We start from the raw sequence: 14,127 nt of genomic DNA, 5'->3' as shown, positions 1-14,127 counted from the left end.
AAGAAAAGATCTACAAGAAGTTAATTATTTACGAAAATCAGTAGCATTTAATGTGCATTTAGCGATAATTTCTCAAAGTTTACATGACATTTGTACTTTTTACGAAAATATATGTTTTGATGTCATAAGGAAACCTGATGTGTCAATATTTTTTGATTTATATATTTTTGTTTAGTGGTCCTAGTATATTCATAATTTAACATTTGTTTTTATGTGACAAAAAAAAAAGTATATATTTACAAATGTAGCGAATAAAGCAAAAACTTCAATCATTTGAAAGAAATCAATTTTATAAGGATTACCAACAAATCCCTTCATTGTGTCGCAGCATACGTTTTAAAAAACTATCGATTGAAATTTCAAATTTTTCTAACAACCATCATTTCATATCATTTAACATCATTTCTTATCAATTTAGCTAAATGGAGTATGGAAAAAGTATTTAATTGAACTATTTTCAAGTTTTAATTCGTGTAAATACTTATGGAAAAGACTTTTATCACAATGGAATTTGTTCTAATGATTTGATTTACTGCGTCACATTGGTCTTAAAATCAATAAACTGACGGCAATCTAAAGGTATTTTAAAGTTTTATCTCCTTACAGAATAAAAATAATAAAATGATAAATGAAGAATTATGTTATGAAGTAAATTTACCGCAACAAGGCGAGTACAAAATCAGTTTTGAGGACACATTTGCTTTAGAGGACGAACCACTTGAAGCAAAAAATGACACCAATAAACTGTGCAACAATCCTGGGATAACTCGGGAATATCCATTGATCAACACTTTGAAGGATAAGGAAGGTATATTCCTTGATAATTTTGGGCCATTTTTTTATAAGGTTGCTGGGGCAGACGAAATGATAGATTCTTTCGAGCTGCAAAATGTGTTATCCATGATATTTTATAAGAAAGCAAACGCCAAAAAGTTCAGTCTGGAAACAAGTCGTTGTATTCTTGCGTCAGCAGATTCTAATAGAGACGGCAGACTTAGTTATTACGAGTTTAAAAAACTTTGGTTTAATATTATGAAGTGGAAAAAATGTTTTGAAGAATCCGATCTAAACAAAGATAAAATGATAAGCATATCAGAGCTGGAAATCTCTCTTAAGAAGCTTGACTTTCATATTGAGGTAGCCTCAACCAACGCGATATTTTCGCGATATGGTGATAAACAAAATTTAATAAGCATGGATGACTTTATACAGATTTTATGCAAGCTCAATACAGTAATGCGGTGGGTGAGAGACTTTGATAAGAAAATGACTTTAGATGCTTTTATGAAAGAACTTTTGTATTGCTAGAACGTAAAAATTAGTTTCCGAAAATTAGATACATTACAACAAATGAAACATAAAAACGTGAAAAAACAAACCTGTGATTGGTTCGCTTCTTTGAAAAAGAAAAATAAAGCAACTGACTTCTTTTTTCATTCTTCGTAATGAAAACAGGAAAGGTTTTAAAAAGCAGTTTTTGTTTATTCGTCATTTTATTGCGCTTAAGAGAAAAGTTCAATTTCACATATGTAATCTTTGCAATAATAAACTACAATAAATAATAATTATGAAAACAATATCTAAGAAAGAGATACTTGTTAAGAATGATTACATTTGATTTTCTCTTTTCTCTCCGAATTACTTTTTTCCCTCTACTAATACAAGTCGATTCGAATGTTGCAGATTTTAGTAACGGCTGGTCCTACCCCATCCCTCCATACCACAGCTAACAATTCCACATTTAACTCTGTGACTTCGCTATGGAAACAAATAATACTGATCCACACTTATTTGCTTACCTGACGGAGAATCAGCTAACAATATCTAATACATTGATCACAATTTTGAAACATTAACAATAGGCTTCAAAAGCAACATACGTCCATTCGATGGGAGATAACCGTAATCTTTTCTCATTTTTTCGTTTATTATTGTTTAATTATATTTAGCTTATTAGTAAATTTATGATGCGCGCCTTCCGTCTTGAGAAATAATTAGTTCTGTGTACATACTAAGACATCACCTAAGGAAGTTAAAGTTTTGACATTCCTAATCTTTTGATAGAAGCAGCATGGCAGTTCTTGTTTTTAATCCCTTTTTCTGTGTTCTATCGTAAATTGTTTACCATAAGATCAATTGCTGGCACCTAAATGCATAATGGCTGCCCCGTGCAGTTCAAAAATATTTTTTCTCTCATGAAAGTCTGTTCTATGCATAAGGAAAATGATGACATTTGATACAACTATTTTTTAAACAAACTTTATATTTTATCAGAGATGTTTCGTTCGTTCCTAAGATTAGCTCCGTTTTTGTAAGAACTATAAAATGTATGAAGTAAAAAACAGCAACTGTTTTGATCATGAAATAGCGCAATTTACAGAAACCCTAACCTATTCACTGGTTGATGGAAACCCGCTACCATGACATCGAAGCACAGAACTTACCTTTGTCTTTTGATTTGGACCCATTTACATGAATGTGCAAGAAACAATAGCTTTTTTACAACCGAATTCTTGTTAGAATATTCTTTTCGATAGTGTAAAATAGAAAACGATTATATAATAGCTCTTAGATAACTAGAATTGTTAATTAAGCTCGATTATAAAACTAGGCTTTTATAAACGGTTTTAATAAAACCTAGATAGCTATTGCAGTCAAAAATAATGTAAATGAAATGTCAGTAACAACTAAATAGATGATAATGGTATGTCTTATATTGTTTACATCTGACTAGTAGCATATAGTTCTTTTAGAAGACTAGCAGTATAACAGCTCCCTCATAAAAGCGTCTAAAGTCATATTCTTATCAAAATCTTTAACCCATCGCGTCACTGAATCGAGCTTGCATAAAATTTGTATAAAATCATCCATATTTATTAGATTCTGTTTGTTAACATACCGCGAAAATATTGCGTTAGTTGTGGTTGGATTAATGTGATGAATCCCAACATCTTTAAGAGCCAAATCCAACTCCTCTTTGTTAATCATTTTGTCTTTGTTTAGGTCGGACTTTTCAAAGCACTTTTTCCATTTTATGACTTTAAACCATAGGTTCTTAAATTCACTATAACTAAGGCGGCCGTCTCGATTAGTATCTACTGAAGCTAGAATACAACGACTGGTTTCCAAACTGATGTGATTTCCGTTTTCTTTGAATATCATTTTTAAAACATTTTGCAGTTCAAACGAGTCCATCAATTGATCCGGCCCAGCAACTTTATAGAAAAATGCTCCAAAGCTTTCTTTAAACTTGGAGTCTTTATCAACTAGAGAATCATGCTTAGGAGGAGCAGTGCTTAAGTTTATTTCGTTTGGTGATTTACTCTGAAGTGAACCATTATCTTTCTCATCAAAATTAAAGTCGTTGGAACTTTGTTGCGGCAGAGAAACAGATACAAAAGTTATTTCTTCCTCATTGATCTCAATTTTCTTTTCCATATTGATTCCAACCAAAATAAAGCTTTGGAAGATTTTTAGATACTTCTTTGTTTGTTGAAGATTTTTAGATACTTCTTTTGTTTGTTGAACAAAAACAGGATTAACCTGTAAAAAACGTCGTTTGCTTTTCGAATTCAACTCTAAAAAGAGTTAAACACTTATATACCAAGAACGTCGTTCCATTCAATATTTATGCTTCGTTTTAATTTATTAAAAGTTTCTTTTTATAAAAGTTGATAATTACGTTGTTTTTTCAATATCATTTTAATTAACGTGTTTATTTTTTAAGCCTCTTTGTTTACCAAATAATAGCGTAAGTAAAACGGATGTCTAAAACATGCTAACCTTCGAGTTATACATCCTGTTGCATTAAAAAACATTTTTTTTGCATTTTGTATGTTACATATTTACGCTATACTTACGTAATGTGAATTTTAGATTTGCAGTGTCAAATACATGATCATAATCCGTATTTTCAATTTAAATAACGTGTTTTGTATCAAGATTTGGTGAAGCAATTGTTTTGATAACAAAGAGCAGCTCATCCATTTGAAGCCGCGCTCTAAAATTATTCTATAATAGTTTATAAATTATCATAGCTTTAAACCTTTAGAGAAAAAGAAGCTTAGTATATCATTGGAAAGCTGTAATTTTCCAGTTCTTAAAAAGATATAACATAATTCATTTCCTTAAAACAAAAAAAAATATCGAATTTTGACTCGATTTATGAAAATAGTTTCGTTTAATTTGAAACTCTTATGATTGAAAATTTTCTATTTGATCTACAAAATGATTGTCACGCTGTGGAATATTTATCTCGCTTTTGTTAACTTAATAAAAATGCACTTTTTCACTCCGTAGGCAAATCCATTTAACTTAGAATTCGGATTTTTAAAATTGGTTGAGAGAAACTATTATATTTGCACTACCAATTCAAGACGCTATTATTCTGTAAATATTAGGAAGGATAAACTCTAGTCCACAATTGTGTGAACTAAGTTAAAAGAAACATAAAAAAGGGTTATATATATATATATATATATATATATAAGTATATACATATATGTAGCGTCAGTTATATGCAATTGTATATATGCATATATATACACAAACAATACAGTCTATATTTTTTTGTAAACCATTGTGATACAAACGTGGATAGATATTAAAGTAAAAAAATTTCCAAAAAATCATAAAATTAGCAACCTATGCTTTCATATCATCTCAAGTAGGTGTTTACCAAAGTATACTCTTAAAGTTAAAGTTTTAACATCTGCAGTTTTTAAGACCAAATTTTTTGATAAGGATAATAAGCGAAGAAAAAAAAAATGTTATTCCTTCGTATTACATTTCCAAAGGCTTAAACTTAAACATTGCCAGAGTGAGGTACAATTACAATTGTTATGTTACATTCTTTAAAGTTGAAGTATTAATTTGAAAAAAAGGGACAGAAAACACAAACTATCAGAAAATCGGTGATAATTAAATAAAGGCAAGAAATTAATCAATGGGACAACTTTATTTTCTTTTTTTTTTTTTTTTTGAGTTTGTCCCCTCCTCTTCATCCTCTTCCTCCTCCTTCCTCCCCCATGCCAGAGAAGGAAATCCAAACAATACACTTCTTTAAATCCTGTGGACGCGAGATGCACAACGTTCTGCCAACTCACTATCACATTCACAGCTCTAAAATACTCTTGTGTTGGCAGGGTTTTTGTTGTTGCTGGTGTTAGTTAAGATTTCTATTACATTTTGCAATATTTTTAATTACTGTTGTCATTTTTTATCTTTGTTATAATTTTAAATCAATGTGGCTGCATTATTAAATTTATATCACTTTTGTAATTGATTATTACTTCTTTTTTTTTGTTGCTTTTGTTGTACTTTTTAAATTGTCTTATTATTGTTGTTATTTGTTGTTTTTATCGCATTTTTGATTGCTTTTTATTATTCAATGTTGTAAGTATTTATTATCTTTAAAATGAGTTGTTTCTATTTACTTTTGTTATACTTTTGAATGGCTCTTGTTTACCAAAAATGTTCATGCATATTACAGATGCTGTAAAAATTTCTTGGATCCAAAGAGACATAATTGCGAGTTGAAACATTAGTTAAGCTAATTAATTCACCAGTTCAAAAAGATGCTGTGAACTGTTTTTAAACGCATTACGCTGTGGAGTTGAATACGAATGCGGTTTGAATTAGTGGACGCTCCTAACATTTTAAGCACTTGGGGATTTTTCAGCTACTCTATCTGTAGGATAAAAGCAAATAAGTATTTCTTTTTAATGTTTTAAATGAGCATGTTTGGTATTTGTGCTTTTGCATTTCTATTTAACAGTTTTAATTATGAAACTCTATAATCTAACTGATATAAGAAAATCTAACTGATATAAGTAGAAATATAGCGCCGTGTTAATCCTCTTCATCCACAAAAATGAATAGTTATAATAATGCATTTTTCTTTGTATATGTATCGTGGGAGTAAACTACTCGTATTTTAAAAATACATGCATGACATGAATGAAGATGTTTTTTTATTATCCAAAAAGATAAGAGTATGTATGGCCAACCTTGGGTAGGATAATGCCAACCTTGGGCAGGATACGGCCAACCTTGGGCAGGATTTTCACTAACGTTTTGATTGTTGCATTATATTGTGGTATAATGTAAAAATGAAAACGTTAGTGATCTAAGCCCCGTCCTGTAGATGATATTTTGAAGGACTTTGTTCAAGAAGTCAAGCCAGTGTGTGTGTAGCTGGTACAACTTTCAACAAAACGAACTTAAAGTTTTTTTGCTGATCATCGTTTGAAATTTCAAACAACAGATTAAAAAATCTCGGCAGAAAACGTTAAAATAATTTTACATTAAACAAAAAACATTTATATAAAAATTTAAGGTGTAAAAATATAATAATGAGTGACTTTTACTAGTTACCCTCTTCCCCCCTCCCCTCAACTTCACTTGCCAAACACGTAAATGATTTTAAAAGGGGTGGGACCAACCACTCCAACCATCTTTTCCAAAAAATCAAACCATAGTCTAAATGAGCTATAACAACTTCTTTTTGAAATAGTGACTCTACACCCTACACATGTACAAAATATGGATATTTTTGTCATTTTCGGTCCTGTTGGGAGCAACCATAGGAATGCTCATAAAAAAAAGACTAGATATTCTTTTGATAACAAATATCATAAGGAACTGCGAAAACCAGTGTGTATTTATAGTTGTTTTCTTTTTTTTTTTCGCTCTGTTTCTCATCGTTAAAAGAGCCAAGCAACTATGACACTTTAAGAACAATGCGCATCTTTTGAAATGTATGAAATGATAAATATAAAAAAAGAAAAGTTACAGCGGTTTTGTTAATAACGCATGATTCGATTAAAAAAACTCCAGGGGGATAGTAAGCTCCGTAAAACCGTGCTTCTATGGCTTTCATGCTTCGCTATTGTCTCGTCCAGGCCACCATTTTTTGTTCAGCTGATCTTTCCTTTTTTTGCTTCTTCTACTAGTCCATCTGTATAGCATATACTTTCCGTTAAAAAAGACAAGAAAAGATAGAAGGCAAGCTGATCTTTCAATGCTAGTCTTTCCCAGAGGAAGAGTGCCAGTGTCATTGTTACGCTAAAAAGAAAAAAAAAAAAAGAAAAATTGCACACTCATGATAACACCTTCAAGTTGGAAAAGAAAAGGTAACACTTTACCATAGTCCAGGGCGGAGCAAACTCTTCTTTTTCTATGTAACATAGGCAAAAAGATGATGCTGGCAAAAATCTGAAACGTGCAGATCTTTTTCTCGCCTCTTCTTCTTCTACTCCATCTGAGCAGTAGCATATGCTTTGTGTTAAAAAGAAGAAGAATAAGACGAGAAAAGTTAGAAGGCAAGCAAGTTTAGCTTTCTAGATTAAGGGCGACCGTTGATATCATTTATGTCATCTTCCATGAAGATATGGCGTTTCTTTGCTTTATGCCTTTTAATTTTAGGATTTCAATGCTTGTGTTTCCCAGGAGAAGAGTGTCAGTGTCACTGTAACACTTAAAAAAAAAGGTTAAGAAAGTTTGCACACTCATGATGACAAGATCATGATGACAAGATCATGATGACACCTCCAACTTTCAGACGTTTTGCATTAACATTTATTGCTTGTAGATTGAAAAAGGGTTTTCAAATTGTTTGAAGAGACAAGAGACAAGAGATAAGAGATAAGAGACAAGAGGCAAGAGACAAGAGACAAGAGACAAGAGACAAGAGACAAGAGACAAGAGACAAGAGACAAGAGACAAGAGACAAGAGACAAGAGACAAGAGACAAGAGACAAGAGACAATAGAGCTTTTCATGTAAAAACAGTTTTTCGCTTTTTCTTTTCATATCTGCAAATATATTAAGATAAAATCTAAACGCCTTAAAAGCGTTTCGCATTAAAATTGAAACTCATTCATTTTTGTTTTTTTTTTTTTGTTTTTTTTTTTTTTTTTCAGAATATCTTCGTTATATTGGATTTATCACATATTAGACGCCACGTTTGCGTTTACACTAAGCAAAACTGTTATTTGACGTCATATTCAACGAGATTTACATTCTGTAAATAATATTTACCTGCATACAATATTTCCTTTTCACCTTCACATTTTCATGATCGCTTTTTATGCAGCACAACAACCACAAAAATCCTGAGAAACAAATATAAAAGAAGTAGTTGCTGAGTCATGAACAAAAACTCTCAATATTATTACAGCTATGATTAAAATATGAAGAAAATTCGCACGAAGTTACTTATAGTGTTACAAGAGAAATCTAAAAGTCATCTTTTGAACCATAACAAATGTTATTTTACTTACAGCGTTAAAATTGAACCTATGCCTTTCAGCTAGTTGATGCAAATGAAGCCTTTCTGTTATTTTCTGCTTCCCTGAAGCACCCTCTTTTTTGCTAACTAATCTAAAAGTTACTTTTACTTTAAACTTTAAGCTTCAAACAAAATTGATTTTTGTTTCTTTCATGTTTTTAGAGGTAAAGCAATTAATAAAAAAAAAAACAAATACAAAAAGCAAAAATTCACCTAAAAGAAACAACTTGTTAAATTGTAATACCACGATTCCATTTCTTCATTGAAGATGACGTAAACGATCTTTATTGTGGCCCTTAATCTCGAAGCTAAACTTGCTTGCCTTCTATTTTTTCTAGTCTTCTTCTTCTTTTTAATACAAAGCATAAGCTGCTGCTCATATGGAGCAGAAGAAGAAGACGCAAGAAAAAGATCTTCACGTTTCAGTATTTTGCCATCATCATCCTTTTGCCTATATTACGTAGGAAAAAAAATGTTTGTTAATAAACGGCAATTCAGCCAAAAATGCTCTGCCCTGGACTATGGCACAAATGTGTTACCTTTCCTTCCTATCACTCTCCATAGGACATTGATCTATTTTACCGTTGTTTCTACTACGCAATATTCTTTTGAAGATCATGATAACACCTAAAACTTTCAGACGTTTTTGCATTAATATTTGTTGCTTGTAGATTGAAAAAATTTTTTCAAATTAATCGACCAGAAAAAAGAATTTCTCACGTAAAGAAATTTTTTCGTTTTTTCTTTACCGTATCTGCAAACACATTACGTTAAAATCTAAATGCCTTGAAAGCATTTCGTATTAAACTAAAACTAGTCTCTTTTTCTTTGTTTTTTTTTCCTTTTTCGATGAATGTAGATTAATAAAATTTAAGAAAAAAAGATTAAACCATTCGAGAAAGAAAGGGTCTTACTTCTTGATTAATAATTAATTGCAAAACTGCTCTTTCACCTTTCGCTTGATTAGCAGAACTACACGGAAGATCACATTATCTTCGCTTATATTGCATTTATCATTAATTAGACGTCATGTTTGCATTTACACCAAATAAAATTGTGATTTGACGTCATATTCAAATTAGGACATTTACATACCGTAAATAATATTTATCTGCATAAAAGATTCCCTTTTCACCTTCCCTTGGATATTTTGATGATCGCTATTTATACAGTCTAACTACCAGAGAATTCCTGAGCGACAAATGTAAAAGAATTAGTTCCTGAGTTAATGAACAAAACCTCTCATTATTATTACTGCTACAAAATCGATTTTTGTTTTGTTTTGTTTTGAGGCTTTTTTCTTTTTTCTTCTTTCTTTTTTTTCTTTTTTTTTTTTTAGGTTTATTTAAAGAGTTACTTTAGCTAGTTTGAATGACGGGGGGACTACGGCTTTCTTAGATGTACTGATTTTGCTTTGCAAATGTTATGTTGTGACATTTATTTCTGAAGTTTCTCAGCAAGTTTGTTATTGTTTTACAAAAATGATACGGCCATTTTGATTTACATTGTTAATAAAAGAGAATTTCCTAAGGCAATCAACTAGAACTCCTCCCGCAGGTGCCTTTTGCAGTTGTTGTTTTTTATATATAGTTTCTAGAGATAAAATGTTTAGATCTGATATTTGGTTTAAAACTTTAAATAATGTTTTCCAGTTTTGAACAAGTCACGGAAGATCACCTGGTTACGGTATAAGAGCCACTATCAAAAGGTTAACAGAGAATGTTTAACGCAATAGAATGACAGCTAAATAACCTTCTCTTTTTTAAATCACAACCTTTATGAATCGTGAGGAAAACTCATTATTTTCCCTAACCCATTGAAGAAAATGATTAGAATCTTTTTGCAAAACGTTAATTTAAATTATAATATCATTTAGCATATTTATAAGGGTATGCCATTCTTAATCAACAATGTATTTCAAAGAGATGATGGAAATTCTTTTTTTAAATAACTAACTTGAAAAGTTTGAAATCTTGTTACTTAGAAATTAAAAGTAAAAAGTAAAAAATTCATAACTTTGATGTAGAGTACCTTACTTCATTAAAACGATTTTTAATACCTAATTTTCTATTTTTAACTGGTTTTATTAAAGCTAACATACAATAGAAAGTTTTTAGTAGCGAGAGTCTGACATTTTAATGTCTTTTAAAAAAGAAAAAATACACGGTAAAAGTAGCAACCTTTTTACAGGACGTTGACTGAATTGCTCCTTTTTAACTTTTCTTCCTATTTGATGCTTTTATAGCAAGTGTTATTTTCCTTCCCACCCCTCGTATTGTTTATTCTCTTTCAGCCGCTTTTTTTCGTTTTTCCTTTTCAATCCGCGTGACCTCTTAATGGCTTTTATCATTAGAAAACATGTACAACAGAGTGTGTTTTCTTATGAACTAACAGAGCCATTTTCTATTACAATATGAAGTAAAGGTCATTTTGAAAAGAAAATTTAATAGCAAATAAAATTTTAAAACTACCAGTTTGAATTTAAGTAAAAAAATCTTAATTTCAAACAGGTAATTTAAGAAATTTAGTTTCAAAGAGATTCGGAAATCAAGCAGTAAAGTCAAAAATGCGAGCAAATTCGATTTTCGAATGTGGAAATCTTTTTTTTCGGAAAGTTCTAAACTTTTTAAAGTGTAAAAGAAAATTCGTTGAGAAAAAAACTTCAGATAAAAACGCAGCTTTTTTTTAAAAAAATAGCCACATTTCTATTAAAATCCGTGTTTTCTTTTCAATAAAACGCCACTCTCTCGGTTTTTACAGGTCCTTGAGTATTCCTTTTCTAGTTAAATAAAGTTAAAAGGAAAGCTATTTCCTATATATTTCTCAGAAATTTAATTAAACGACGTTATACGATTAAATCTTGAAATTAACCTTTGCCTTTTTCTCGCCCTAACGCTTTTGTGTGACTTTCGCTTTTCCAGAAAGAGATCTCTATTCGCCGGGATAGAAACTTTCTACTACCGCTAAATTAAATAAAATTTGATTAACTAAAAAAAATAACAAAGAATTTTCAAATCTTTTCTATAATTCGACTGATTTACAAGGACAGAAATTAGCGAACGATTTTGTTTGACGAGTGTTTATTAGCATTTCAAGTTAACGCACAGGGTTTGCAAGCCTGGTTATAATTAGCTCTAGCGTTGTTAATTAAAGCCTTGTTTTGTTAAATGTGAAGTGTTAATGAAAATCTAGTTGATCAAAATGAAATAAAAGCAAGTATTTCAGTTTCTTTACGCATATAATAAATAAAAGTAATATTAAGCATTGTACTTTTCCATAGCTATTGACCTTTTTCTCTACCTTTGAAGGGTTTCAGGCAAAAATAAACCCAATTTAACATCGCAATAAGTTATTTTAAAGCTAAAATTTAACTAAAACAATATGAAATGCTAATATATGTTTTAAAAGGTCTTTCATTTACGTTAAAATTATCATCCGCTCGATTGTAAGTTTGGTTCAAGCTGTTTTACATGAACTTTCCTTCAACTGTTCTTCCAAGAAATCAAGCAAATCTCTTTTACCTAAAGTAAAATATACAAGTTAGAGGTCTTTTCTGCTAGCACAATCAATTGCAAAAATAATGTTCTAAGCTTCTATTTGTCAAAATGCAATTTGGAACAATTGTCTTTAAATATCTCTTATTTGATTATATATCTTCATTAATTATTAAATACGAAGATTATCTATAATTATATATAAATATATATTTACAAATTATGTAGTTAGAAAGCTTAGATAGAATTATGATTTTAAAAAAAAATTTCTTGATAACTTTTTATGCTCATGATTTTGTTCCAGATTAAAACAATCTAAAGCATCAATCTAAAGTCCTGAAAGAGTAGCGCATAATTCAATAGTCAAAGTCTGTTGGTCTGACAGAAGAACCGAGAAAGCTTACAATATTTTTCATGTTTTGTTGCAGTTAGTTTTGTTTTTCTTCGAGCAAGTTGGTTTTTAATCAACATCACAGCGGGTTTCATGTTGCATAAGTCATATTTAAAGTTTATGCTCCTTGACCTATTTTGGGAACCAAGTTTATAGAATATCAAATATTTCGTTGTTTTTTATGCAGTCCGTTTCAGCAGAATCTTTTACAAACTGTAATAATAATCAGCCATAATCACATTCAGAGTTATATTTATAAATTTGTGATGCAATAACAGTTATGGTGAGAATTAATGAACACTGCACTATTAAAATGATTAAAAAAAAATTTATAGTTTTGTATTTTTGTAATTTAGTAAATTACGTGAAAACAGGTGACAGATTTTACAATATTATAGAAAATTTGTCGCGTTTCCTGGCGTGTTGTTGTTAAATGCAGACGAAAAAGCACAACAGTTCTTCTCCGCCAGAAATATAGTCTGTCTCTCTACCAAGATGTTCAATGAAGTCTTTTGAAACTGCGTTTTAAAGATGTTTAAAGATGTCTTTTTTAGCTCTGAGAACTTCATATTGGTATTTGCTTTAAATGATATATTATTAGCGTTTTGCTTCTTTTTCAATTTCTTTTTCATTTTGTTTAGATTAAACTTGCGTCTTTTTTATTTTTTCGTCATATTTTTATTTTTTCTGTCGGTGATTTTTATCGCTTGCTTAAGGTTAACGTTGGTTTGAGACGCATGCTTTTAAGTAATAATGAAATGAACATTAATGCTGTTGATTTTAGACAGCAAAAGGAGAAAAATCGATAGCAATTAAAGTGTAAAACATAATCACAGCTTACAAAATGTTAGAACGATTGAAAGTCAAGCTTATCATGCATACTCACTCCTTAGAATATTGTGGATCTATCGTCTATAAGATTCATATAAAAGCACCGCTTGGGGTCTTTTTTGGGGTAGGGCGAGGAGGGAGGAGAGGAGGAAGAGTAGCATGAGGAGCGAATAGTCTTGATGATAGTGATTAGAATGAGATTTCGATTTTATTCCATTTGCAACTTGCAGTATACTTGGTTTTTCATCTTGTACGGAGCGGTCGAATTGTCTTAGTTTAAAAGTAATTTCGAAATGCTTTCATCCTCTTCTTGACTTTTTTGTTCATCATGGGATTTTTTACAAATGAAAATGAACTTTTGGTTGATTATTTTTTTCTTTCTTAAATGCTCTTTCTTAACTAACTGATCGATGTTTGTGGCAGAAATGATCGAGTTCCACAACTTGAATCAAGTTCGTCATTTCGTTGTATTTTTTCACGAGCTGCACTTTTGCTTACTTGCTTACTTTTGATTACTTGCTTACTTGGGATGTAATGAGAAACGATAAATTTAATCATAGATGCAATTAAGCACTTTTGCTTACTTGGATGTAATGAGAAACGATAAATTCAATCATAGATGCAATTACAAAGAGACTCAATGGCAACGCAATAATTAGCTGTAGAGAAGAATTATTTACACAAGAAGTTAAAATGTCTTGAAATTAAAGGTCAATTTTTTTGCATCAATTAATTTTAACGCTTGAAGAATCATTGCCACTTTTTAAATAAAATAATTCACATGAAAATCAAAAGTGTCTTATAATAATGAGGATACTGAGAAGGTAGTTTTAATGTTGTTTTATCTTTAAGAAAAAAACTTTTAAGTCTAAAAGTTTATTGATTATTATAAAATCTCACCTTGATGAGATAACAATCTTTTTTTATCTCATCAAGTTTTTGTTTCAAATGTTTGTTAAAACATTTTTTTTTTTTTGACTTTTGTTAATTTAAGTTTTGTTAATTTTGTCCAAATGTAAAAATTGTAAATAAACAACCTCAAAGAACTGTGAATATTGAAAATAGTTTTTTGTTTGGGATTCAGTATTTTTATTTAACATATGTTGATTCCATTTTTAAAAA

General features: G+C 30.3%; 2 protein-coding genes across 2 annotated transcripts; one reads left to right on the top strand and one right to left on the bottom strand.

The window, feature by feature from the left end:
* Nucleotides 1-406: 406 nt before the first annotated feature.
* Nucleotides 407-1,308, top strand: LOC149878273 (calpain small subunit 1-like). Its single transcript, XM_090073353.1, has one exon. The coding sequence runs from the start codon at nt 622-624 to the stop codon at nt 1,306-1,308; it is 687 nt and encodes a 228-aa protein (XP_089929479.1). The 5' UTR covers nt 407-621.
* A 608-nt stretch (nt 1,309-1,916) lies between these two features.
* LOC149878272 (calpain small subunit 1-like) lies at nt 1,917-3,868 on the bottom strand. Its single transcript, XM_090073354.1, has 2 exons — nt 3,784-3,868; nt 1,917-3,578 (listed from the first exon to the last, which is right to left on the bottom strand). The coding sequence occupies exon 2, from the start codon at nt 3,436-3,438 to the stop codon at nt 2,758-2,760; it is 681 nt and encodes a 226-aa protein (XP_089929480.1). The 5' UTR covers nt 3,439-3,578; nt 3,784-3,868; the 3' UTR covers nt 1,917-2,757.
* Between the last annotated feature and the right edge of the window lie 10,259 nt (nt 3,869-14,127).

Source organism: Hydra viridissima, unplaced genomic scaffold (assembly GCF_058129835.1).
Source record: "Hydra viridissima isolate aposymbiotic clone 2 unplaced genomic scaffold, HvirCarnegie_v1 scaffold_15, whole genome shotgun sequence".
NCBI lineage: Eukaryota > Metazoa > Cnidaria > Hydrozoa > Anthoathecata > Hydridae > Hydra > Hydra viridissima.
Note: the sequence above shows the minus strand (reverse complement) of the source record. Positions and strands in the feature narration are given on the sequence as shown.

Coding starts and splice junctions, on each gene's coding strand:
- LOC149878273 (XM_090073353.1), top strand. CDS start 622: ATGATAAATGAAGAATTATGTTATGAAGTAAATTTACCGCAACAAGGC.
- LOC149878272 (XM_090073354.1), bottom strand. CDS start 3,438: ATGGAAAAGAAAATTGAGATCAATGAGGAAGAAATAACTTTTGTATCT.